The sequence below is a fragment of the Cupressus sempervirens genome, chromosome 11 (genome assembly GCF_028749045.1).
Source record: "Cupressus sempervirens isolate cs-2001-9-10 chromosome 11, ASM2874904v1, whole genome shotgun sequence".
Taxonomy (NCBI): domain Eukaryota; kingdom Viridiplantae; phylum Streptophyta; class Pinopsida; order Cupressales; family Cupressaceae; genus Cupressus; species Cupressus sempervirens.
Genome location: NC_143128.1, coordinates 425,022,876 through 425,048,220, shown reverse-complemented (window position 1 = coordinate 425,048,220; position 25,345 = coordinate 425,022,876). Strand labels below are relative to the sequence as shown.

General features: G+C 37.9%; 2 protein-coding genes and 1 pseudogene across 9 annotated transcripts in view; all 3 read right to left on the bottom strand.

The window, feature by feature from the left end:
- The window catches only part of EMB1135 (RING/FYVE/PHD zinc finger superfamily protein), a 286,460-nt gene that overhangs the window by 149,987 nt on the left and 111,128 nt on the right, over positions 1-25,345 (bottom strand). The gene's annotated exons all lie outside the window — the stretch shown is intronic.
- LOC149530243 (uncharacterized) lies at positions 14,485-23,847 on the bottom strand (annotated as a pseudogene).
- LOC149530244 (uncharacterized) lies at positions 18,484-20,834 on the bottom strand. Of its 2 annotated transcripts, XM_089810991.1 has the most exons (3): positions 19,484-20,070; positions 18,943-19,340; positions 18,484-18,845 (listed from the first exon to the last, which is right to left on the bottom strand). In XM_089810991.1, exons 1-3 carry the CDS (start codon positions 19,566-19,568, stop codon positions 18,606-18,608), a joined length of 723 nt encoding a protein of 240 aa, XP_089667117.1. In that variant the 5' UTR covers positions 19,569-20,070; the 3' UTR covers positions 18,484-18,605. The 2 variants fall into 2 exon arrangements, 1 of the variants encoding a protein (XP_089667117.1); XR_016359051.1 differs by lacking the exon at positions 18,484-18,845 and having other exon boundaries at positions 19,208-19,340; positions 19,484-20,834.

The following is a 25,345-nucleotide window of genomic DNA, read 5'->3' as shown; positions in this document are numbered from 1 at the left end:
CTATACTTCACTTTGATAGTTTTCGTAATTTTGCTTGGACATGTGTAAAACCATTAGATACTGAAATGTTAAATTCTCAAAAAAGTGAAAAATTAAAAGAAAGCTTATACTAATTAATTAAAAGGAGCAAAAGCTCATTTTTTGGTGGGAAAAGTAAGAGGATACAAATAATGATAAACTATTATCCCAAAAAGTGCTTATAAAAATGGCTTTACAAGAAATAAAGTTCAGTCATAACATTTTATTTTCTGGAAACTCTGTAGCAAGCTTACAGATTTCCTCAGTTACAGCCCCAGGACAAAAGCTGTAATGTCCCCATTCAAAAATAGGATCTAATGATAATTAATAATTAATAAAATTAAAAGACGATGACAATGGCTCTGCAACATGGTGTCATTGTTCCCTGCACGTATGCAGTCTTGGGTTTGGCCCTAGCTGCATCTTATTTTGTTTTCTAGGCATGGGGTGTCTTCTGTGGGGGTGTTACCATGATTTTTGGTTGGGTTTTGTGTTTAGGAGTGTGATGTGTCGTCTTTTGGTGTTGTGAGGAGCATTTTTTACTTTGGTGTGGGGCTGCACCTCCATAGACCTTCTGGGTGCTGCCTTTTGCGAAGATTGATCCTGGTTTTTGTGGGGCATCATTTTCCTGCGTGATGGGTATCTTGTGGTTGGGGTTCGGATTGCATGTTTTTCTCTTGTGGGCCTTGGCTGAATCTTTGGAGATGGATTTGTCTTTCAAAGATTCCTTGTTAGGAGGCTCCTCCTCTTTCAATCTGCATGCTAACTTTGAGGCTAAAAGGAATAACAGAGATGCTGGTGAAAATTCTTCCAATAATGAAGCAGTTTGGCCTCCCAAGATTAATGGTTGTTTGGCTCGAAGTGCAAAAGGTTGGTAAAGGTAATTCAGCTAGGGACTATAGAAGAAGATGTCAGTTACTTATCTAGCCATGCTTTGATATGCAAATTCATAGGCATCTGCGTTTCACTGCCCAAACTGGAATCATGGGCTTGACATAAATGGAACCCAGGTGAAATGGGGGTGATGCTGACTACAAACAGTTATATTTTCTTCCATTTCAGACAGAAATAAGCCTTTTGAATGTGGCGCGCACTTCTACAACCAAGTTGGTTTGTTCATCAAACCGCGGCATGTTGTAATGTACCCTTTTTGGTGCATTAAAGGATCCAAAGTTAAATTCATAAAATATTAAAATTGGCTTATGAAAGTTAAAGCAAATTTATAAAGGATTCAATTTAATATTATAGACGTAGTTAAAAGGTGTCAAAGAAGGAAAAAGACAAAAGGAGAGGAAGGAAGCTCAAGGGTCACATGTTGGATCTTTAAAAGAAGGATGTGGAGCTCATTTGGACATGCATGGATATTGATTTGATTTGAAATTTCTCTTGGAGAAATTAAGGAAGCTTCAGCTTCTATTCAAGATCCGAGGACGCAAAACCTCAGATTCTTCTTGGGTGGATTGGACATAAGCCCCGATTCATCTTCTGTAGTGGATTCACATCTGAGACCACAGGTGTATTTTATGGTTTCCCTCCAATATGACTGTTTGCACTGTGTTTAACATTGGATTAGGCATTATTCATGTTATTCTATTGCTGGTTTATATTGCAATTACAATTTCTGGAGTATTTTAATGAGTATTTGGTAGTTATTTACTGGTTAATGTTGCTGGTCTTCATCGCATAATATATGTCTATAATCTAAAAATTATTGCAGTAAACATTGGGGAGAATATCCGACTGGGAAATTATAGTGGTATCAGAGTAGTCTATCCTGCCAACATGTAAGGTTATTTGAAGATCAGAAATCAAACTATTTTACAATACTGAAACATTTTATCTTGTTTGAAAAGGTTATATCCTGGCAAAATCTTTCAAGAAGAGCATTACTATTGGTACTGCTTTGTTGGGAATAATTCAACATATTTTTATTTTGGTAGGCTTAAATAGGTGCTAAGGATATTTCGTTTTAAAGAGTGAATCATTCTTCTAAGGTTTTTGGCCAAGTAAATCTCAGCGAAGCCCACTTCATAAAACTTGGGACACTATTATTAGGCAACATCAAAATGGGAAAATATTTCATGTAAGCCCAGCAAATATTTATTCTCTATGGAATGTTGGGAAAACGTATTGGTGGTATCATATTTTCCTTACGGAACTTATTGGTATTAACTATGAAAATTTCTATATTCCGGCACTAATAGCTACAGTGGTAAATTAAAATCCTTCACTGTAAGAAGTTTTTGGGAATATATTGCCGTTTACACCACAGAGTGAAGGAATTCATTTTAATCAAATCCTTCCATTGGTCACGAGCATATTAGTATCACGGTGAAATCATTTGTCGTGTATGTGATTAAATATTTGCTTCCAAACATTTGAAACTATATAGTTTTGTCATGGAAGTCGTCTCATGCTATTCTATTAGGCCTTGCATTCCGTTTTTTCGTTTAACTACTCATCTTCAAAAATTGTTGTCTCATTTTTCTACAAGAAGCCCAAACAATATTTTGGTCATTAGCAGCAATTTGAATGTGACTGGGTGTGAAAAGGATAAAGTGAGTTTAATTTGTAGCTACTATCATTGGACCAGCCGTCCACCTAGCTTATATTTTTCCTGTCATGTTCGGACTTGAGGTGAAGTCTGAATTGTCATGCATACTATTTGAGACAGTCGGGCGATTCAAAGGGAAGTAAAGAAGAAATATGGGAACCATTGAATTGATTATTTTGGGCATGCTTTCCAAATGTTACATTGGTTCGTCCCAATAATTATCAATAGCTATGTGCAAGATGTTACCATATCAAGAGTTGCAGATTGTCGTCCCTGAGTGAAGTTTATAGCAACTAGTACCGTAAAGGTTCTTTGGGGGGTGGTGTCGTTACTTCTTCTAGCAGCTAAACTGTTACGTGAACAATTTGGAGTTTTGTTTTTGAAGAAATGATGGGTTTCTAACATGCTAAGGGCAGAGGTGAACGAGTTGCGAACGCGGACGGCCACTGCACCTGGGACGCATCCCTTTATCTATTATTTATGCATTGGTGTAATTTGTTAATGGAATTTTGCAATGAATTTTGTTATATTGTCGTCTGGAGACGACCTTTCTTTTGGGGGGGGGATGATGTTGTCGGTAAATGTATAGTGTAGCCGATGGGTAGAGTAGTATCCGAATGGGCACATAACGCTTTAGTCACCCCTTCAAAAAGGTATATGTACACGTCCAAGATGGACTTTGGAATCATCGATAGATCATTGTAGTCATTGTAATCGGATTGTAATCTACGAGTGCATACATGAATAAAGTATCTATTCTGAATTGAATCGTGTTATACATGTGTTAAACTTCTTACCCTATGCAGTAAACACTAAGAATAATATATTTATCATGAACAATACAAGTTGTAATATTTTAGCTGAGACAAAGGGAGTCGACCAACTCGTAGCTTTTGTAGCATAGAGAATGATTAACCAACCATCTTCATTAGTAGAATTGCTAGGAGTTATACCATATCCTAAAACAGAGAATTAAGATTGTTTATTAATATTCCCAGCAGATATGAATAATGGCACAATAGTTTGTTGCTAGCAGAGAACATGTAATGCTGGAAACAATCTCGACAGATGGTAGTTAAGGTTATGCTTGGGCTCTTGTAATGTTAAAAGAAAACATTACACATGGGCATGCTGGAAACAATCTCAACAACTGGCACTTAAGGTTATGCTTGGGCTCTTGTAATGTTGGTAAAGGAAGACTGCCACTTTGTTTTATTGAGCGAAAATCGTGAACTAGCATAGAGAATGATTAAGTAACCATCTTCATCAGTAGAATTGCTTGGAGTTATACCATGTCCTAAATCAGAGTATTAAGATTGACTATTAATATTCCCAGTGGATATGAATAACGGCACAATAGTTTGTTGCTAGCAGAGAATAGGTAATGTTGGAAACAATATTGACAGGGGGCAGTTAAGGTTACGGTTGGGCTCTTGTAATGCTGCAAACCCTCAGATTCTTCTTGGGTGGATTGGACATAAGCCCCGATTCATCTTCTATGGTGGATTCACATTAGGATTCACAATAGTTTGTTGCTAGCAGAGAGCAAGTAATGCTGGAAACAATATCTTGCACATATTTGATAAGATGTCAGCCAGGAATTTCATTGCATTTTTGGATGATTGGTCAATTTTTAGTGTGGAGGACAACCATATAACTGCACTTAGAAAATGCATCGAAAGATGTAGATGAGCGAGACTAGCACTGAATCCGAAAAAAGTGCATATTCATGGTACCGCAAGGGAAGCTATTAGGGCACATAGTATGCAAAGCAGGATTAAAGATGGATCCTAACAATGTTCGTGTAATCTTGGAAATGTCACCGTCAACAGATGTAATAGAGGTAAAATCGCTCCTCAAGTATATTGGACATTACCGAAGGTTCATCAAGGGCTTTGCGAAAATATCCTACCTGCTTGACAAACTAACCTGCAAGGGAGAACCTTACAAATGGGATACAAAGTAGAATGAAGCCTACAAAGGACTGAAAACAAGAGTAGCTACAGCGCCTATCCTGGCTTATCCCAACTCGGATAAGGAGTTTCATGTCCATGTTGACGCGTCAAACTATGCAATTGGAGCAACGTTGGCACAAACAAGTGACCATGGATTGGATCATTCGGTGTACTTTGCAAGTAGACTACTATCTAAAGCGGAGAAGAATTACAGTACAACAGAGAGAGGCACTTGGAATGGTATACGTCGTACAAAAATTTAGACATTATCTACTAGCGACGTTCGTATTTTATGTTGACCATCAAGCATTGTTATATCTCATGAACAAGCCCATCATCCAGGGAAGGATAAGCAGATGGCTATTACTGTTACAGGAGATTACATTCAAAATTGTGGTACGGCCTGGAAAAAGCCATGTGAGTGCAGACCATTTATCAAGGATCAAACCAAGAGAACTAGCGTAAGGAGTCAACGACGATTTTCCTAACGCACAACTATTCCAGATTGTTGTACTACCATCCTAGTATGAGAGTATCAAGGAATATCTTTCAACAAGAATATTTCCTAGGGAAATGTCGCCGAATGAGAGGAGGAAACTGGTGCTGAGGAGTCGGACGTTTCAGTTCATCAACGGGTTGTTGTCTCAGTTGAATTGAGGATTTTCTCACATACAATAGCAACACCGCGCATATTGATTTGATAGATTATGCACATTGGAGTTATCCAAGATTGTGATATTAGTATGATTGGTGCATTGTGGTGGAAATTTGATAAGCAACGTCACAATTTGAGACATGTTATTTGTATTAGAATGGTGCAGCAGCTTGGTCGAGCAACTTTTTTGAGATTGCTATGAGACCGTTGTATTAGACTTTTGACAAATAATTGATTAAGGCCAAGCCATCTCGAGGAGGGAGGACTTGTAATGTCCCCTTTTTAGGGCATTGAGGATTCAAATTAAATTCATAAAATATTAAATTTGGCTTATGAGAGTTAAAGGAAATTTATAAAAGGATTCAATTTAATATTATCGAGGGAGTTAAAATGTGTCAAAGAAGAAAAAAGATGAAAGGAGAGAATTAAGCTCAAGAGTCACATGTTGGGTCTTTAAAAGAAGGATGTGGAGCTCATTTGGGCATGCACGGATATTGATTTGATTTGAAATTTCTCTTGGAGAAATTAAGGAAGCTTCAGCTTCTATTCAGGATCCGAGGACGCAAACCCTTAGATTCTTCTTGGGTGGAGTGGATGTAAGCCCCGATTCATCTTCTGCGGTGGATTCACGTCTGAGATCACAGCTGCATTTTATGGTTTCCCTCCTATCTGACTGTTTGCACCGTGTTTAAGATTGGATTAGGCATTGTTCGTGTTATTGTGTTGCTGGTTATTTATTGGTTGATGTTGTTGGTCTACATTGCATAATTCAGTTGTTTATATTCTGAGAATTATTGTGGTAAAAATTGGGGAGAATATTCGATTGAGATATTATACATGTGGGTTTTAACCCTAGAGAGAAGCTTACTCCTAAGATCCAATCTGGGTAAGGCTCTAATGCTCTTCTTTCAAATTTTGGAGGCATTACATCTTCCACTCAGTTGCTCTTGCTTGGAAAACTTGTTGGCTCTTCATTGCACACAATGGATAAAAAGGTAATCACTTATGCTCATCTTTGTATTGAAATAAATTTAAATATACCATTACCAGATTCCTATGGAGATACGTCTGGGGTACTCTACTAAGATACACAGACTATGAAACTTTATCATTTCGCCATCGGATCTTCCATGAATATGGTCATTTGCAAAGAGTGTGCACCAAGATGAGTTCTTCAAGTCCATCTAACAGCAGACCAGTCTGTCTCCCTCCTAAGTAAAATAAAGGGAAAGATCTTGTAGTGGAAGATGAGGGGTCTGTTCCAATTATGGCTCATGGTAAGCGGAGAGGGCAGAAAAGAACACTGAAGAATGGGCTGGTTGAAGAGATTTTTAAAAGTTTTGAGGCTCTAAAATAATTGCATCAATTTGATGATGCTCCTACTAGACTTACTACAAGTCAAATCCCATGACTATAGAACAAATTGTTGGGGAGCAAGAATCTATTCCACCTTTTGATTCTTAGGTTGCAGGTACCTATTCACATATGGATACTAATGTCAATGTGTTATTGTCAGGTGATTCGAAACAAGAGGATAGTAATATGAGTAAGGATGGCTTGGGTTTAGATAGCTCTTTGCTTGGTGCTAAAAAGCATGTCAAGATGCTGGGAAAAGTAACGGTTCTCGATTAGCAAAATGGGTGAAACAAAAAATACTCAAGAAAAGTATTCCTGACAGGCCTCTTAAACTAGGTAGAAAGAAAGATCAAGAAAAAGTGAAAATGACAAGTGAGAATCTGACTGACTCTAGGGCAGTTAAGGCTATTGATTCTCACTTCTCATCATCTGAGAAATGATTGTACTCTCATGGAATGTAAGGGGGTTGAATAGCATCACTAAACCAAAGGTTGTTCAAGATTTGATTCACTATGCAAGATTCCATTCACTATTCAAGATTTGATTCGCTTTCACTCTCTTGATGTTGTTTTCATCCATAAGACTAAGTTGTCTATTGTAGGTACGCTGAATTTGGCTTTTCGGAATTGGGGCAGAGGTCAGTATCAATGAATCGGAGCTCGAGGTAGTGCTCGTAGACTGGCATGTTTTTGGGATCCTTGCAAAGTTGTTCCTCCGTGGTAGGTGTCTACAAGTCATTCCATGTCTATGGTTACTACCAATTTGGAATATGGAGAAGTCATCCTTTACTTTTGTGCTTATGCCCCAACAGATTTTATAGGAAAGGCCAATCTCTAGCAGCATATAAAATTGGTTAGGCTCATAGCCCCCTACCTTCCCTGGATTTTGGGGAGAGATTTCAATGCTATTGCTAGTTTATGTGAGAAACAAGGTGGTGTTTGTAGGTTGGATCATTCTTTTGGTATCCTGCGAGATAATATACATTTTTTGAATCCGATAGACATTAGACATTCCAATGGTATCTTGGAATAATTGGTCAAGGGAGCATGCCATCTTTGAAAGGCCTGATAGATATCTTGTGTCTCCTTTGGTTGGAAGATAATTTGAGCACCAGCTTTAAAATTCTTCATTGGAAAGGATCAGACCATTGGCCAATTAAACATTCAGCTTTCTCTTTCTAAACCCCTCTTTCAAAATCTAGCTTATGTGGCTTTGTAATTCTTCTCTTCAAAAGCATATGGCTGATTGGTTGATAGGGGCAAACCAACTTTTGGGATGGCAATGTTCTCTTTCACCAAGAGGCTTCAATTTATGAAATACAAACTAATGAAGTGGAACTGGCATAGTTTTCGTAATGTCTTTATGGCGAAAAAAATTTCATAGGATCAAAGAACTGAGGCTCACTAAGGAGTGCTTTCAGCTGGAGGCTGAAGTGGTTGAGACTTTTGAAGAATAGGAGCTTCGGGAAGAAATTATTTGGAAGCAAAGATCCCATATCAACTGGCTACAGGAAGGAGATAAGAATACTTCTTTTTTCCACAGCTCAATTAAGGAAAAAAGAGCACTTATCCCAAAATGTGAAGGATTGATTCTTTAAACCTCTTTAGACCGATAGTTCTCTACATTGTTGTTTTAAAAATCATTACCAAAATGATTGTTGAAAGACTCAAGCCTTTGCTTAGATCTTTAATTTACGAGGAACAAGAGGGCTTTGTGGCTGGTAGGTAGATTTTGGATGGACTTGTGGTTACTACAGAAGCATTCATTCTATGGCTCTTTCCAAGAAAAAACAATGTTTATCAAGCTTGATATGGCTAAGGCTTATGATTGGTCCAAATGATCTATATTGTCGAAGATTTTGAAAGCATTTGGGTTCGGAAGTGAATTGATAGAATGGGTTATGAGTTGTGCTACCGTTTCATTTAATCTTCTCATTAACAGTGATCCTTTTGAACTTTTTGGGGCTTCTTGGCATCATCAGCAGGAAGATCCTCCCTCACTTATCTCTTTATTCTAATGGTTCAAGGCTTGGGCAGATTTATCAAGGCTAGGATGCAAGCACTGGTTCAAGGCTGAAGTTCGGGAGATACAATGCCCTCCCAATCTCACTTACAATTTTTTTATGACCTTGCTTTGATGGACCTTGCTAAAGTTAGCGAGGCAGATAAATTCACAAGGTCCTTGGACTTTTATATTGAAGCTTTTGGGAAAAGAATTAATAAAGATAAGTCCTCCATCTTTAATTTTAACGCTCAGCCTATTCAAATTAGAATTGCTAGGATTTTGCACTTCTAGATTTGAGCCCCATCTTTTATATAGCTTGGTATTTCCATTATAGTTGGCTCATTACCTAGCAGGTTTTGGCAACATGTTCTAGATAGATTTTGCAAAAAATAAATCTAATTGGACTTATAAGTGGCTATCTTCAGTTGGAAGAGTGGTCCTCTTAGAGTCTATAATTCAGGGTCTCCCTACATACTAGTGCTTTGTCCAGGAAACTTCTAGCTTCATTGTAAAATTTCACTCCATGCCTAGACCATTGTTATGGGCATGCAATTTGCTTTCAAAGAAATAGAGCCTTGTTAAGTGGGATTCAGATTGCAGAACAAAGCGAGAAGGAGACCTTGGCCTTAGAAAGACTCGACTAATTTGTCAAGTCTTGCTTGCTAAGCTATATTGGATGTGGTGTTGTCATCAAGATCAAGATTAGCCTTGGATTATCACTGAAACATATTTAGGTGAGGTTAAGCATAGCGATGTCCCCCATTACAATCTGGAAGATGAAGGATCTATGATTTCAAGCACTCTCAAAAGAGGGGCCAAATTAATCTAACAAAGATTATTTTGGATTTTCAATATAGCTTCTGATGCCTTATTATGGATGGATTCATGGGATGGATTCCCACCTCTTCTTTCTGAGCATCCACATCTCCAACCTCTGAATTAGAATTTTCTTGAGGCTAGTTAGCTTAACATGGAAGAATATAAAGCCTTGCAACATTTGGGGCAAGCGGGTGTTTTTAGTTGGAAAGGACCATATGATTGACCTTCTAGGGGCTATAAGAAGGAACATTGGGAACTTGTGAGTCCTTACAGGCAAGGCTTGTGGTTCTTCAAAAGAAAGGGATAAGATTGTTTGTGGCTCCAATCCAAAAGGTAAATTCTTTTTGGCTTTAGATATCACGAGTTAGGCAAATCTTTGGGGACTTTGGGGTGCCTTGGTGGAAACAGGTCTAGAGTAACTTGTCTTTGCCTAAATGAATTAATTTTTATGTGGTTGGTCGCCCTATAACCAATGTCTCCCTTGTAACAATTCATGCATGCATGAATTTAAGGGTCCTTTTATGTGTGTTCTTTGTATGAGTGGTGAGGAGACATCCTCTGATATCTTCTTCTTATGCCCATATTTAAGAGAACTCTGGCAACGTCTATGGGTGCTTTCAAATGAGCCTTATTTTCATGTTTCTACCATGTTAGAATTTTGGGATTCGGTTGGCTACCCCCCTACTCAAACCTCTTTTCTGCATGTTGCGTAGAACATTGGCCCTAATGGAACCAAAATTCTAGCTTCCATTTTTAATCTTAAAGAAGTGAGTAATATGAAATCTGGAGCCTAGAATTTCACAGGAGTTAGAACTTCCATTCGTGAAGCATGTTGGAGATCAATTGTCTATCTTCAGATCATAACAAGGATTATTCGCTGCAACCAAGGGCTTGTTTACAGATTCCTATTCAAATACTTTGCAGATGTGAAGTTTGCATGCAAATATGATGATGGCAGTCTATTTAAACACGAAAAAATACTAGTCAAAATAATAATTCATTCTCGCCATGTTAAAAGGTCTGCATATATGAAAGGCATATCAGATTTGTTGTCATTTGAGAAATTGGTTTTATCTATCTTTCCATTAATTCAGAAAGGAGATAATGAATATACTACTGAACAACAGAGAGTTGATGCTGAGAAAATGGTGGTCCAGTTAGACAAACAAGATGTTTTATGCTCGGATTTAAGATCATCTACAGAACATACTCCTATTCGTTTTGTTAAGGCTGCATCCTTGTTGAAAGATGAAGAAGAAAGAATAAAACTTGTTAATGGTCTAAAAGAATTTATGGAGGCAGTAAAGGGACAGAGGGAAAATATTCAGAAACTGGAAGGAGAATTGGATTTTGGTAGATTCCTGAATTTGGAAGGGACAGTCAAAAATAAGTACAGAATCTGCTGCTTTAAAAGGCAGAGCTTGTCTTGCAGGAGTCTCTCAATGGAAAGAAAATAGTACTTGATTCTCAAGAAGAGGCAAGACCTGAACTGGAAAATTTGATCTTAGAGCTTCAATCTTCAGAATTTAAAGTTCAAAGCAAAGAGAAAAAGCGAATGATAGAAGGGAGGAGCTTCAAGATCTGCATAACAGGTTTTGTGAATTACAAAGCATATTCAAAATCAATCAAGAGCTGGAACCTGAGAACTACTTCATCAGACAGAAAGTTTTAGCTAAGATGTTCATGAATGTGTGAGAAAAGCAGATGCTTCATTAGATTCCCTCAAGAAGCACGAGCGACACGATTTCCAGTTACTCTCTCAAGGAACATTCAGATGTTTCCCAATCAAGATGATGGTTTGAAGAACTTTCTATTAACTTAGTTCATGTTACAGAAACACGTTGTCAACTTACGGTCCTTTCTAAATTTGTGGACAAACTGAAGACTACCATTCCTGGTTTAAATGTTAAGCAACAGTTACATATGCTTTGTAATATATGTGGACTGTCATTGATTTGTGAACAAGCAAGAGACTTTCTAGCCACTGGATACTGGACCCGAAAGCAGGCAAGCCTTGCAAGTAGTCTACTCAGACGTATTTTCTCTTAAGTGCGTCCAAATGCTATTGCATTGGTCGATTCTTTCAACCATTACAGATCATTACTTGGGCTTAGCCTTGGGTCGCTGTAATGGTGATGTGTGTTCACACCTTTACATGGAAGCCGTGAAGGATCCTTAAAATAATTCTAACGTTATTAATGGATACGAAGACCACATACAAGACCCTTAAGAAAGAAACTTCGCTTCAAGTCCCATCAGTATTGTGCCTACTGATATTGACCAAGAGCTTGTTAGTAAGATGCATCGTATTCGAATCTATTCAAATGAAAAAGGTCTGTGTGTTACGAGAGCGGGAGGAGGAAATAAGAAACGTCAGCAGGATCTTTTGGTAGGTGTCTTCCGTGGATTGTCTATATTGACTTGCAGTGCTTTGTGTATGTTTGGCAGGTTGCGCTCAGATGTGGGAAGTCATCACGTGCGCATAAGGCTTCTTTGAAACCAAGTGGAGAACATCCTGTTTATGAGAACTCAACGACAGCCGCCATCTTTGTGAAATGAAAACTAGAGCACGGTGACTCTGTGGCATGAACTAACGCATAGAAGAAAGAACGGAAGGCTACCCGCGAGGGATAAAATGTCACCGGCAAATACTAAAGTCTAGTACGCACATAAGGAAAAAGGCAAAAGATTATTTGGCACGGCGGTTACAGCGGCCTGATTAATAAAAGATATAATTCACTAATTAAACCGCTAGATAAGAAACGTTTATATTTTAAATATTTTATAAAGACTAGCAGTTGGTCATTCATTTTGAAAGGGTGTGACATTAAAACACAACTCTTCATAAAAAGACATAACCTTTCAAAATATGACCTTTCACTGTCTATATATATAAGATGTAAAGTTCAAACAAGGACAATGGAGACTACTTCATTTTTAAAATTTGTAAAGCTTTCTATCAATACTGTTGAAATCTTTTTGTCTGAAAGAAAAGTTGGAGATCTGAACAAAGCAAAGGAGATTTAAATTTTTTAATTATTATTTCTAGGAATTGTATGGATATGATTGTGTTGGATAGAGCATCAAGAGATTGAGTGTCTTCATCACGATTTGTCCAACAATAAATCAGGAAGAAATTTTATTTGTCTAAGAGTTGAATCATACATAGCTCGTCCTTTATAGTTGAGTTATTTATCTGTTTCTATTTTATTAATTTGATAAGTGCATTGGATTGTTTACTGCTATTCACATTTGATCAATACATACAGAGTAGAATATCATCTTTTTCTCATTATTTGTATCTATTATGCCCGTGTGATGGTTAAATCATAATAGACTGATCTAAATATGCTAAAGTGTGACAGTTTGTGGCATCAAATTAACTAAGTTATTAACAAATATTATACCAACAATACTGTAACGTTGTATGTAAGAAATGTATGCTTGACTCTATCGCCCAATTAGAATTCAGCACTGATCATAAAAATTGCTCATAAATTTTGAACCCAATGCTGGCATTTCTCTATTTCTTTCCTTTGGCAATCTGATTTCATTTAGTAATTTGTTTATTTTTTTCGTTTCAGCAACACATAATATCTTAAATAAAGTAATTGAAGATTGAAGATAAATAATTCAGAACGTTTCCTTGATGCTTGCCAATTGAGGAGTTTATTTGAGTGTTATAATCCGCTATAAATTGTCTTGGAATTAAGTTTTGCTATCCAGGATTTAGGTAAACAGGCCTTGGTCCAACGGAACCAAAAGCGCAGAGGATTGGATTTAATCCTGTTACATTGGCCAAAATCAGTTAGATACCCAGCATCAAGCAAGCAAGGCTCGTAGGTTTCTAACTGGCGATTTTGAGAACCAACAGGCCCCACATTTATTTTATGGCAAATATGGCCGAAAAAGAACAAATTATTTTTCAAGGTAAGACAATGATGAGCCACCAATTATGGCTTTGAATCACTAGTAGGTGGCAAGAAATCATGTTAACCAAGTGTGATATATTTAGCAGTGTGGATCCTAGGGACTTCCCTATAGGATTGTAGGTTGCATTCTCCTCATCTTGTATGGTTCCTCATGGAAGTAATAAGATTCTTTGAGATAGCAATTGGGAACCTCCCTTATTTAGGTTTTCAAAATTAACACTAATGTTTCTTCTAGAGGTAATCCTGGGCATGTTGGGATTGGAGGAGTTGGTAGAGACTCCTTCAAAGCGGTTTAATTTTTCTTTTCTATTTATAAACACTATCACACTAATAATTTTATGCAAGCCTTGGCCATCCTTTATGCTCTAGATGTGTTATACTTCGGGTTTGTGCATGGTCATCTATGAATCTAATTAACAAGTAGTTCTTGACATGCTGAATAGAAGGGAAATATAGGATAAGAATTGGCAATTGGTGGGTGTGGTCAAGCAAATTACCAAGTTGAAAAGATCTCTAGACTATGATACCTTCTATCATATTCCTTGGGCAAGGAAAAAGGTAGAAAACTATTTGGAATAAGCTTTACTTTCATATTTCTACCTTATTGTAGTTTTGGGATAGATTGGGCTACTCCCCTACTCAATCCTCTTTCCTACAAACTACATGGAACATTCGCCCAACATTTATTTTACCACAAATATGGCTCGAAAGAAACAAAAGAATTTTTTAGGATAAGAGAATGACAAGCCACCAATAATGGATTTCAATCATCAGCAAGTTGCAGGAAACCATCTTAGCCAAGTAGTGATATATCTAGTGGTCTGGATCCTAGGGACTTGCATATTATTCAAAGGATAGGTTTGAAGGATTATGGACCCCATGCTCCTCATCTCCTGTCTATCGTCATGGAAGGAATTAGATTCTTCAACATGGTAGTTAGGAACCTCCCCTATTGAGGTTTTGAAGATTAACACTGATGGTTCTTCTAGAGGTAATCCTGGGCATGTTGGGATTAGAGGAGTTGGCAGAGACTCCTTCAAAGTAGTTTATTTTTTCTTTTCTATTTATAAACGGTAATATCCTAAACTGGATATTAACTGATTTCCCTTTTAGCAATATAATCAAAAATTAAACTTGGCAGATAGTTTCCAGCACAACCGTTAACCAATAGAAATTCCAATAGAAATTTTATCAACTTATCTCAGATATAGCATTCAAATTCAGGTATAAGCAAAAAATGGAATACAATGCCATAATAAGACCAGAAGATTTCCCACATGAATATAACCTGTTATTTCACAATAACATACAAGATGTCGAACATATAACTTGAAATTACAAACCAATAAGGTAAAACCAGCAACTCTTATAACTCACAAAATACGTTATTGTATTATACATCAGCAATACAATAACCAACACTACAAATCCAATCCTAAATACAGAATTAACAATCAGATAGGAATACTAGAATAAGAACCTGTAAACGCTGCTGAAACACCTGAAATGATGTTTCTCGGGACAATGGGTTTGCGTCCACTGTCTGCTAGCACGAGGGGCTATGTCCTCCAACTAGCTGAAAGCTGAAGCTTTCTGAGTCTCTCACAAGAGAGGAAACTAAACTGAATAATAAAATTAAGCATACCCTACAATGAGCCTCTTTCCCCTTTTAATACGCAAACCAGGACTTTTCGACTCCTCTCTGGTTTTTGTCTTATTCCCTTGTAACTCATCAACATCCCTAAGGCATTTCGTCTTGTTCCTTCTTGCCCCTTTGTCCTTTAGATAACATTAAATCGACCTTTTTAATATTTTGAGCCTATGTCTCAGAGTCAATTTAATATTGCATAAAATAAGACTTCAATATTTCTAATGTTCTAAAAGGGAACATTACAAATCTCCCCTCCTTCAAATTGTTTACCCTCAAGCAATTAGTATCAAGATCCCGTCCGAGTCTATAGGCAGCCCTATAATCCAAACTAAAAACAATTTCAGCCACACTGCGAAGCCAGATGTCTCTCTGCCATCTATATCTCAACTGGATCCCTGGATCCCATATAACTCTTTGCGGTAAACTATTCAACACTGATCATCACCATATTCAACCTCAAACTGAATAGGACCACAATAAAATCCTCATCCAACCATAGATACAATCTGCCAACACCTGGATTCCAAACTCTGTTATGCCGCCTTGCTGCTATGATGAGATAGAAATATATCCAAGGTCCATGTATAATCTAGTAGAATATGAAGACATGAACTAAATGGGTGATGTAAGAAATGAGCTGCTCAAAAGCTGAAACCACCATCCCATGGACATCAAAATTCATACCGTTGGCATAAAATTGGGAAATTCCCAAGTGCCTAGGTGCTATGAATATGAAAGATGCTGAGAATCTTACCATAAACCTTACGTAAATACTCCACCGAGGACTGTTCAGAGGTTGATGCAGGAAATTCACCCAACTCCTGAATGGGGTGAAATTGGAAAATATGTTGGGGCTGATCAAATGATAAGCAACAGAAGTTGATTTATCATTCCCATGCTGAGACCCGGATTCGGTGCTAAGATCTGAGCCAGGATCCCAAAGTCTGAAATCAAGCTCTTCCTCTTCATGGCAAAGAAGAGATGATCCCTCATTTAACACAAAGAGGATTGTTGGACGTCCAATCAGCAGCAACTTCAAACAAGGGGTTGTCAACAAACTAAAAGTGTTCTGAAGTTTTGCTACTTAACCGTTTGGGGCAGCTATCCAAGTCATACACCTGCTGAATGCTCTCAAGTTCGTCAATGACTTCCTAGAAGAATTCCTACCTCATTCTTTTCTCAGGTTCTCGAGAGTGTTCCATGAGCTTGATTTGATTTTCTACTCCTTGTAGAGATAATTGAGTTTCACTCAATGCCTCCTAAACATACTTAAGCATCTTGTTGAGATCCTCAATCTCATCCTTTTCCCTATTTGAATGTGTTGCATAAATCTCAGCAACCTTAAGAATATAATCCCTATTGGACAACAAAAGTAAGTAATCTGATTTCATAGTCTCGAGGGTTGTTTTGACCTTCTGTAAATTGGCCACATGCCAGTCACCTTCCCCTTTTCTTGGGACCTTCCTATAGAGCTCCTCACCAACTCGTGGGTACTATCATATTGCACCAAGGATGCCACAACCTTGTCTTTACTTCAGTTGATTCTGTACGGCATGTATTTCATTACCTACCTACTGAAACTATTCATTGTCTTGCAATGTCATCTTAGGTCGTTCCTCTAAATTTCTGTCATGGATGTAGAAAATATATGGTTCATCACCTAGAATTTTCAATTTGCTATTACCTCATGTGCAACCTTCTATATCGACCTACTCGTCAAGGCTAATCTCCCATTCACCAACATAGAAACTTACACCCTGCATAACATCACTTACGGAATCATGAGGAGGCTATCAATCAATGGTGGTTGATAGTTCTTCTTTTTCAAGACCGTCAATTTCAAGATTTTGAACTGTTGGAAATTCCTCATACACATTTTTGTCCTGGACTTTTGCAACGAGATCCTGAGCGAATTCAAAATACTTCTTTTTTGCCAAATTGGTCTTATTTTGGAACTTTGGATGGAAATCCATGAAATCACTGAGGGCTAATTCTTTTTAAATCTTCGGAAGGAGTTTTTTGTATTCAGCATACATATCGAGTATCTTTGCAATCATACTTTGTATGCATCTTTGTAGTGGTGCATCCAGAATATGATTATCTACTGTTGATCCATGTTCAGTTTCTTCAATGGGTAGTTTTTTGGAATAATTAATAATCAATTTTGCTTCTTCTAATGAGATATTTGCAACATCTTTGACATTCACTTGACTATGCATCAGGTCCTTGGTCCCCTTTTCATTAACTGTCCTTGAGTGGTCCAAAACTAGCTGTGTAGTTGTGTCTGCAGTAAGCTCTACAATCTCTAGCATAGTTGGAAAACTCGCCAAATGCAAAAACTCGCCAAGCCCCCCAAAAGTTTAATCGGGAAAAACTCGGCGATTTAAAAAAAAAAACTCGGGAACCTAAAAAACCGCTGAAATTTAATTAAAAATACATTTATTTTGCAAAATTTAATGAGAAGATGCATCTAATAAGTTAATTAAAGACAATACAAAAGAAAGAAACAAAGTTTAGATATATATAAATGCATAATGCGTACAAAATTGCATTCTCATGCAGAATGCTCATGGTAGGAAGCAAAATAGTAAATTACTAAATAGCTTCAATCTGTCAAACTAGAAGTAAATACTAAAAGTCTAAATACATCAATACAAATGTGACAATGCCAATCACATCTTCCTCTTTCCACTTGCACTAGCAGGAAAGTGAGGGGGTCTAGTCCTAGAAGAAGTGCCCCGCACTGGGATAGGGCGTGAGCTGCGTGACTGTGAACTTTGTGGCTGTGCCCCCTCGCTCGACGTCCCTACTGACTGGCTCGGCGTCCTAGAAGAGGATGCATCTCCACCTAATGGTAATGTCTGATCCTCGCCTGAATCATCATCATCCTCGTCCTCATCCTCAATGTCATCCATAGTGAACTGAAAATCAGTGTCAACCTCCCCCTCCATGGCCTGCCTCTCCAAATCAGCGATCTCATCTGGTGTAAAAAATGGACTTGGCTCCTGTGCTGTCCAATCAGAATAAGGATCTATCTCATCTAGATCAAGCGGACCAGGTAGTTCTAAGAGCTGTGACTTTTTTATGCGCAACTTAAGATTATAGTGCACATAAACAAGGTCATTAAGCCGTTTTTTAGTCATTCTGTTTTTCTTTGTATGGATGGACTCAAATAAGCTCCAATTGCGCTCACAATGGGATGAGCTACAAGGTTGGGATAGGACTCTGAGAGCAAATTTCCTTAAATTGGGGGTATTGCCACCCCAACTTGCCCACCAAGCATCTGCAAAACAAAATTTAAAAAGTTATAAAGCAATAAAAAACAAAATCAAAAGCACAACTTATCAATTAGCAAAAGTTTTAAAGTTTGACGCTTTACCTGGTGCTTGAGTAGATCTTGCTCTCTTTGCTACCATAGAAGAGAACAAAGGACCCCTTGATTCCACATAGATTTGTTGTTCGATCACAATAAGGTCTCTCTCCTCTTCACTTGATATCATTCTCTCAATGCATTTAGAGACACCTTCCATGACCTCTCCATTAGGATCTGAGTAGGAATCATCAGCCCTAAAACAAATAGAAAATGATATCAAGTCTTACTACACAACCTTAAAAAGTAAAGTAAAATAAAGACTTATTAAAATCCCAACTTCAAGGACAATCAATTATCATAGTACCTGAATTTGGGATTGAGGAAGTAGCCTGCTACATGAATAGGTTGGTGGAGCATATTGTTCCACCTCCTATCAATTATTTCCCAAATGGGGTCAAATCTGAGACTGTCCCCGTGATAGTAACTTCTAACAGCCTCTTTCGCCCTATCCATGGCCTCATAAAGACCTCCCATTGGGGATTGCTGCCCATCACATGTGCGCAAGACTAGAACCAGGGGCAGAGACATCTACATTTGAAATTTGAAAAATACAAATTAGTTAATAACATAGTAAGTTATGAATTGAAAATGAAACTTGAATAAACTAAAAATATAATGAAGTTACCTCCACAATCTCCTTAGCCTTTGCAAAAAAGCTATCATCAACGACTATTCGTGCCACAGCTTCTCCTTCGGGGTTCTTTGAGTAAGGTGAAGCAACCCAATCAGCACACGCAAACATTTGCTTCAAAGCCAATATGTGGTCAAGAATACTTTGCAACGTCAAGAAGACCGTTGCAAACCTTGTCATAGCAGGTCTCATCAAATCTTTGCCTTTAGTGGCTTTTCTCATCAAACTGAGAACCCATGGGTGATTATAGATATATTTCGTGACTCGCCTAGCATCTTCCACAACTGGACTCACCCAATCAAGTTTTCCTATGTCCTCCAAAAGAAGGTCAAGGACATGTGCTGCACAAGGTGACCAAAAAAGTGTGGGATGCCTCTCTTGGAGGATTCTACCTAAAAGATTAGCAAAAAATCAATAATCAGTAACAAACTTTCCATATTTAGTATTTACAAATTACATCAAATCTAAAATTGAATAATACCATAGCATTACATTCATGATTCATATTGATTCAAATATAAAAAATTAAATCTACCTGCTGCCACATATGCTGCTGCATTATCTGTGATTATTTGCACCACATTCTCTATTCCCACCTCCATGACAACATTCTCCAACATTAAAGCCAATGTGGCTGCATTTTTCACTTTGTTGGAGGCATCGACAGATTTCCAAAACACCACATCATCTTTGCAAGCAATCAAGAAGTTAATAATGGTTCTACTTCTTCCATCTATCCACCCATCAGATAAAATGGTGCAGCCATACTTCTTCCACTCTTTCTTTTGGTCTTCTATCAACAATCTTGCCCTACCAACCGCTTTGTCAAGCAACCTACAAAATTTAAGTGTAATATTAAATAAAGTGTAAGTGTTAGTAAAAAATTAGGAAATAAGTTATAACAATTAAGATTTAAAATATAACAATGAACTAAAGTGAATCTCAATTATTTACAATTACTAAATAGTAAAATACTACCCTTCCACTCATATCCTTCCGATTAGGCGGCTTGTACCCTTTGCCTGATATTGTCATTGCATTCACCATATTGACCCAATAGGGACTATCAGCGGCATTCATTGAGATATTGTTGAAAAACCAAAAATCAGCTGCTGCAATATCAGTTTGTTCATGCACCTCCTTAAACCATGCAGTGCCCTCTAATGATGGTTGTGCTCCAGGTGTGTTCCTGGGCACAAAATAACCACCTATCCCTGATGGGGATCCGGATGGTGATGATGAAGAAGTAGGAGATGTAGAAGAAGTGGAACCGGTAAAAGAGAAATTTTGTTTGCGGATCCGTGGGCCACGAAGAGATCCTGGTATGTTCTCAAGTGCTTCTTCTTCCTCTTGCATATCAAAAGGAGCTCCTTCAGATTCAGCTATGGCTGCCCTCATAGATAATTTTGCCCTCTCCCTATTCAATTTTTTCTCTTCAGTAGCTGCAAATAGGGCATGGATGAATCTTTTTTCTTCATCAGTTACCTTGAGACAAGGATTTGAGTCATGTTTCTTTATGCCTGCAAGGTGGTATTTGAGGCGGTTTATGCCTCCAGAAATAATTCTCTCACAGGGAATGCATATCACCTTCCCAATATCATTTGGACTTGGAGCTTCATAGGCATACCGCCATGCCTTATCTCTTGCATTTTTAGGCCGAGTGCCTATATATCCAGATGGGCATGGTGTTTGTGGCCACTCTTCTTGCGGGTTTGTCATGTTTTCTTAATGTTTGTCCGCTGCCCTACACATAAATAATTAAATTTATAGAAAAACGAATAAACAAAGTTAGAACTTAGAACTTAGAAGCTAGAAGTTTAGAACAACTAGCCACTAGGGTTTCAACTTTCAAATGATTTGAAATGATTTACAAACAACAACAAAAACAATAAAAGCTTTGCTTAAAACTATAAAAAAAATTCAAACAATGATAAGATGAACATACCTGGAAAGAAATTTCTCTTCTAAATTTGGTTAGAATCCTCCAAAATCCACTCCAATCTACCTTTAATCACTTGCAATCAGCTAAAACCTTCTTTGCTCCACACAAATGAAAGAAACAATGCAAAAAACAATGCATTTTGACCTATTTAGGCGTCTGGCCGCGGGTTCCCTGAACCGCGAGTTTTTTTACATAACTCGCCGAGTTTTTGACTAAAACTCGCCGATTACTCGGCGAGTTTTTGGACTCACGCCGAGTTTTTTGGCAGGCGAGTTTTTGGGCGATTTACTCGCCGTCCCAAAATACTCGGCGAGTTTTAAAAACTCGCCGAGTAACCGGCGAGTCTTCCATCTATGATCTCTGGTACAGAACTCTGTGACTTCTCATTTTTCATTATGTCGCCTTCTAAGATATGATAATTATGTTTATCATTTGTCTCTTTTGAATGAGATTTATCTTTGTAAAGAGATGTCGTCTCTCCTTTTCCCCCACTCTTGGAAGGAGTTAAAATCCCCATCTCTTTAGTATTCCTACCTTGCTGTTCGTTTTCTTCATCCTGAACTATTCTAACACGCAAATCATTGTCTATTTTCACTGCTATTTCCAGATGATCTCCTTCCAAATTTGCATCGGTAGTATTCTTCTCATGTTTTCTCAGACAAAGCACTACGAAAATCAGAAGGCAAAGCATTTTTCAAGGAATGTATAGCATCGGTAGCATCATTTGATCCAAACAAAACATGACCCGCCTGAGTTGGAACGGATGATTCTCAAATACCCTTGGAGATAGCGATACTAACAAAGATCTCAGAGATTTAGAAGGTGAATTGAATTTAACTATGGGCTTTCCAAACATAGAGCAATCAGAGATTGATTGAGACCATGTATTAGAAGACATTGAACGTGATCTCAAGGACCTCGAATCTGAGCGAGACGAATGAGAACAAGAATGAGGTGAACTAGCCAAATGAGAGTCCAACTTTGAAGTGTATGATTTGGAAATACTTGACGAGGATTGAGACTTGTCTCTTACTCTCGTTGGCTGTGAAATAGAATCTGTCTTAAGTTTATTATCCCACTTCCCAATCTTTTTGATCGTCCAATCATCTTTTTTATAATCAGACAAATGCCTTGAATGTTTCTGCCCGATTCCTGAAAATCTCTCAAATTTGTGATGAAACCTTCTCCCCACATGGCCCATAATCCAATTGCTACCAAGGTTCTTCCTCTACAACATATTGTCTCTAGAAAAATCCCGTCTTGACCAGTTAGTTTCTCTTTATGGAGAACTGTTTGCACTAGAAGAATCAGTAGATTTAAGTTTCTGACGTTTCTCACTTTCACGCAAAGTAACAAGAATCGGAATCGTATCGGAATCGGCACGGCCGAATCGAATTGTGAATCGGGGGTGAATCGCCGGTGAATCGGCGATGAATCGGCAAATTTGAAAAAACCCTTTAAATGTAGAGATTTTAACAATTTAAGACTTATTTCATGCACCCTTTATTGAATATAACTTAAACACACTATAACATCATCAAATAGAAGTTGAAACTTAACATATATAAACATGGAAGTTTGTGTTTACCACATGGGGTAAAGATCTTTTATAAGACAGCTTCACATCCAACACCTACTCCAAGTGCTTCAAAGCATATCACCCCTCTCAAAAGGCTTGCTCTGTTGTTCTCTCCACCACAGACACTCCATGCCTGCAACAGCTTCAGGTCTCATCAACTAGTCAGACTTCCCACGATTGATAACCGCAGCGACTGGGGGCCTAGGGGACAACGCCCCCAGCGGCTCTGAAACCCACACAAAACTACATGGAACACAGTGTTTTTGTGATTTTCTTCTAATCCCACACTCTTTCTGGGAACCGCTGATGTTTTACTACCTGATTATGTCTTTCCCTTCCCTTGGGCATCATCCGTTATGCATTCTAAACATTTTTTATTTGTCGTCATTTTTTTTTATTTTTATTTTAAATAACCTATGGTTCTTCTTTTCTCTTCTCCTCTCTTCTAGTCATGCTTAACAATTAGAAGGCCCTTTAGGGTTATAACAAAGAGGAAAGGTAAAAAAGAAAGCAAAAAACATAAGTGATTTTTTTATTATTTCCAACTAAACATGCTTGCTGCTACCAGCCGATTTTTGGTGATTTCTAATGGCGATTCAGGCGATTTTTTGAGTGAATCGCCGATACATGCGATTCAGGCGATTCACCCAATGAAATATCACGATTTCCGACACCAAAAAAATCAGCGTGCATGAATCTGATCACTGAATCGGCGATTCACGCGATTTCAGCGCGATTCTCGTTACTCTGCTTTCACGTACGTCTCCTTTATTTCTATTATTAGAATGAGGATCATAATCCTTCAAGTCAATTGCCTCTTCAACTGCGTCATGTTCATTTGATGCACCACTAAGTGGCTCTCCCCAATGGTCATTTTCCAAAGGAATGGGCTCCACCACACATCTTTCATCCAACACTGTTTCTGCCAAATTCTAGTGATTCCTTTTTCCCCGAAAAATATCATTTTCCACTCCGTCATCTCTTCCTTCTTTACATACAAAACTATTGTTATTTATAGCTTCCTCACCTGTATAATTCTGTGAGTCCTTTGTATTTTCTTCCCATTCTTCAAAGCATTTGCCCTTCATATTTTATCTTTCCTGTAGATCCTACTAATATGGCCGCTTCTTGGAAATTCTTTCCCAGAAACCCCTCGTAAAGGTCTTTGTTTTCTTGACCATGTGATAGAAAGATGTTCCCCACGTATGATCTTTTCTTCCAATGCCCTAAGAGCTTTCTTAGCGTCTCTAACAGCATCATAAACAACAAAGCCATACCCATCCTTGAGTTGTAACTTGCTTTGGCCAAACCTCTGAAACACCCGCTCAAGCACACTATGATGAACATGGAACAAAATATTTCCCACAAATAAGGACATTTGTAAAAACTTTGATAACGTCTACACCTATGTTGAAATCTTTGAATCCCTTCCATGCATGTATGACAGGTTGCACCATTCCACATATTATGCTCTTGCCATGTTTACAGTCATCCAATCGTTATAAGGAATAACCATAGTCCTAAGAGTATGCCACGTTTTTTACTGCCACCAGCTATTTGCCCTTACACGTATAGACTGCTACAACCGTATCATCTGCCTACGCATTTGTTGTTGACGTAGTTCACTGTCGTCTATCAAAAACTCTCAATCTCGACTTGGGTAACCCAACTCCACGTTGATGCAAACTGTAATGTAACTACCGCTACTTGTATTCATGCAAAGAATCGTTTCTCCTTTTGTTCAAACCCGCAATTCATGCCTTGTCATACAATCGTATTTCAAATTTAACGATTTTGGAAATAGCTCCAATAACTTCACCTGGTATTTTCCCAATGAAAATACTTGTCCTCTTGGCAATAGTGTCGTTACTTTTCAAAATGGACCCGCCACCTCTACAAACACAAAAGGAAACCGATGCAACTAGTAACGAACGCTTTGCCTCCCACTACCAATATACTTGTTCCTGTTGTTCTGGACTGTTCAGACCTAGTTTGAAACAACTTCTGTCAATGAGAATGCTGACCCACCGACATCTTTTGCAACGCTATTTTCTATCTTCGTCCAAGAAGCATCAACCTTCCTATCTACACAAATATGCTTTTTTGGCTTCACAGTTGTCTAACAATGGAGTGTGCTCTTGTAAACAAGCATCAAAGGGCAGGATATAGGCCTCAAAATATTTTTGTAGTAATCCCCATCAATGCTCTTTCCTAGGATAACTGGAAGTGTTTCCAGGAGGACCTAAAACTCGTCATAGGCGTTCTTCTCTTATCACATCAAGAAACTCAAACTTAGCATCCAACTTCTATCTCTCAACTCCTTGTTCCTGTAAATACTTTACGTTTTGTTTCCTACAACTAGGTGCCACCTTTAATGTCCTAAGAACAATTTTTGAATATAATTTCCCAAGCAAAGACTAACTGTTTAGTAGGTACTTAATTGCTCTTCTTACAAACTTGTCTGCTGATAAATTTTGATAAGGATTTAGTATCAATTTCCATAACCATACAAGCAAGCAGAAAACACAGTTCTGATATAACTTCAGAGGCTGGTAGGAAAATTGGCTTTGATACCACTACAATATCCTAAACTGGCTATTAATTGTATTCCCTTACAACAATATAATCAGAAATTGAACTTGGCAGATAGTTTCCAGCACAACTGTTAACTAGTAGAAATTCCAATAGAAATTTTATCAACTTATCTCAGATACAGCATTCAAATTCAAGTATAAGCAAAAATGGAATACAATGCCATAATAAGACCAGAAGATTTCCCACATGAATATAACCCGTTATTTCACAATAACATCCAAGATGTCGACCATATAACTTGAAATTACAAACCAATAAGGTAAAACCAGCAACTCTTATAA

Excerpts from the sequence above, each read along its gene's own strand:
- LOC149530244 (XM_089810991.1), bottom strand. The coding sequence starts at position 19,568 with ATGTTGGAGAATGTTGTCATGGAGGTGGGAATAGAGAATGTGGTGCAA. Across the intron at positions 19,341-19,483 it reads AGCAGCATATGTGGCAGCAG|GTAGAATCCTCCAAGAGAGG; the intron begins GTAGATTTAATT and ends CTAATCTTTTAG. Across the intron at positions 18,846-18,942 it reads AGGCTAAGGAGATTGTGGAG|ATGTCTCTGCCCCTGGTTCT; the intron begins GTAACTTCATTA and ends TTTCAAATGTAG.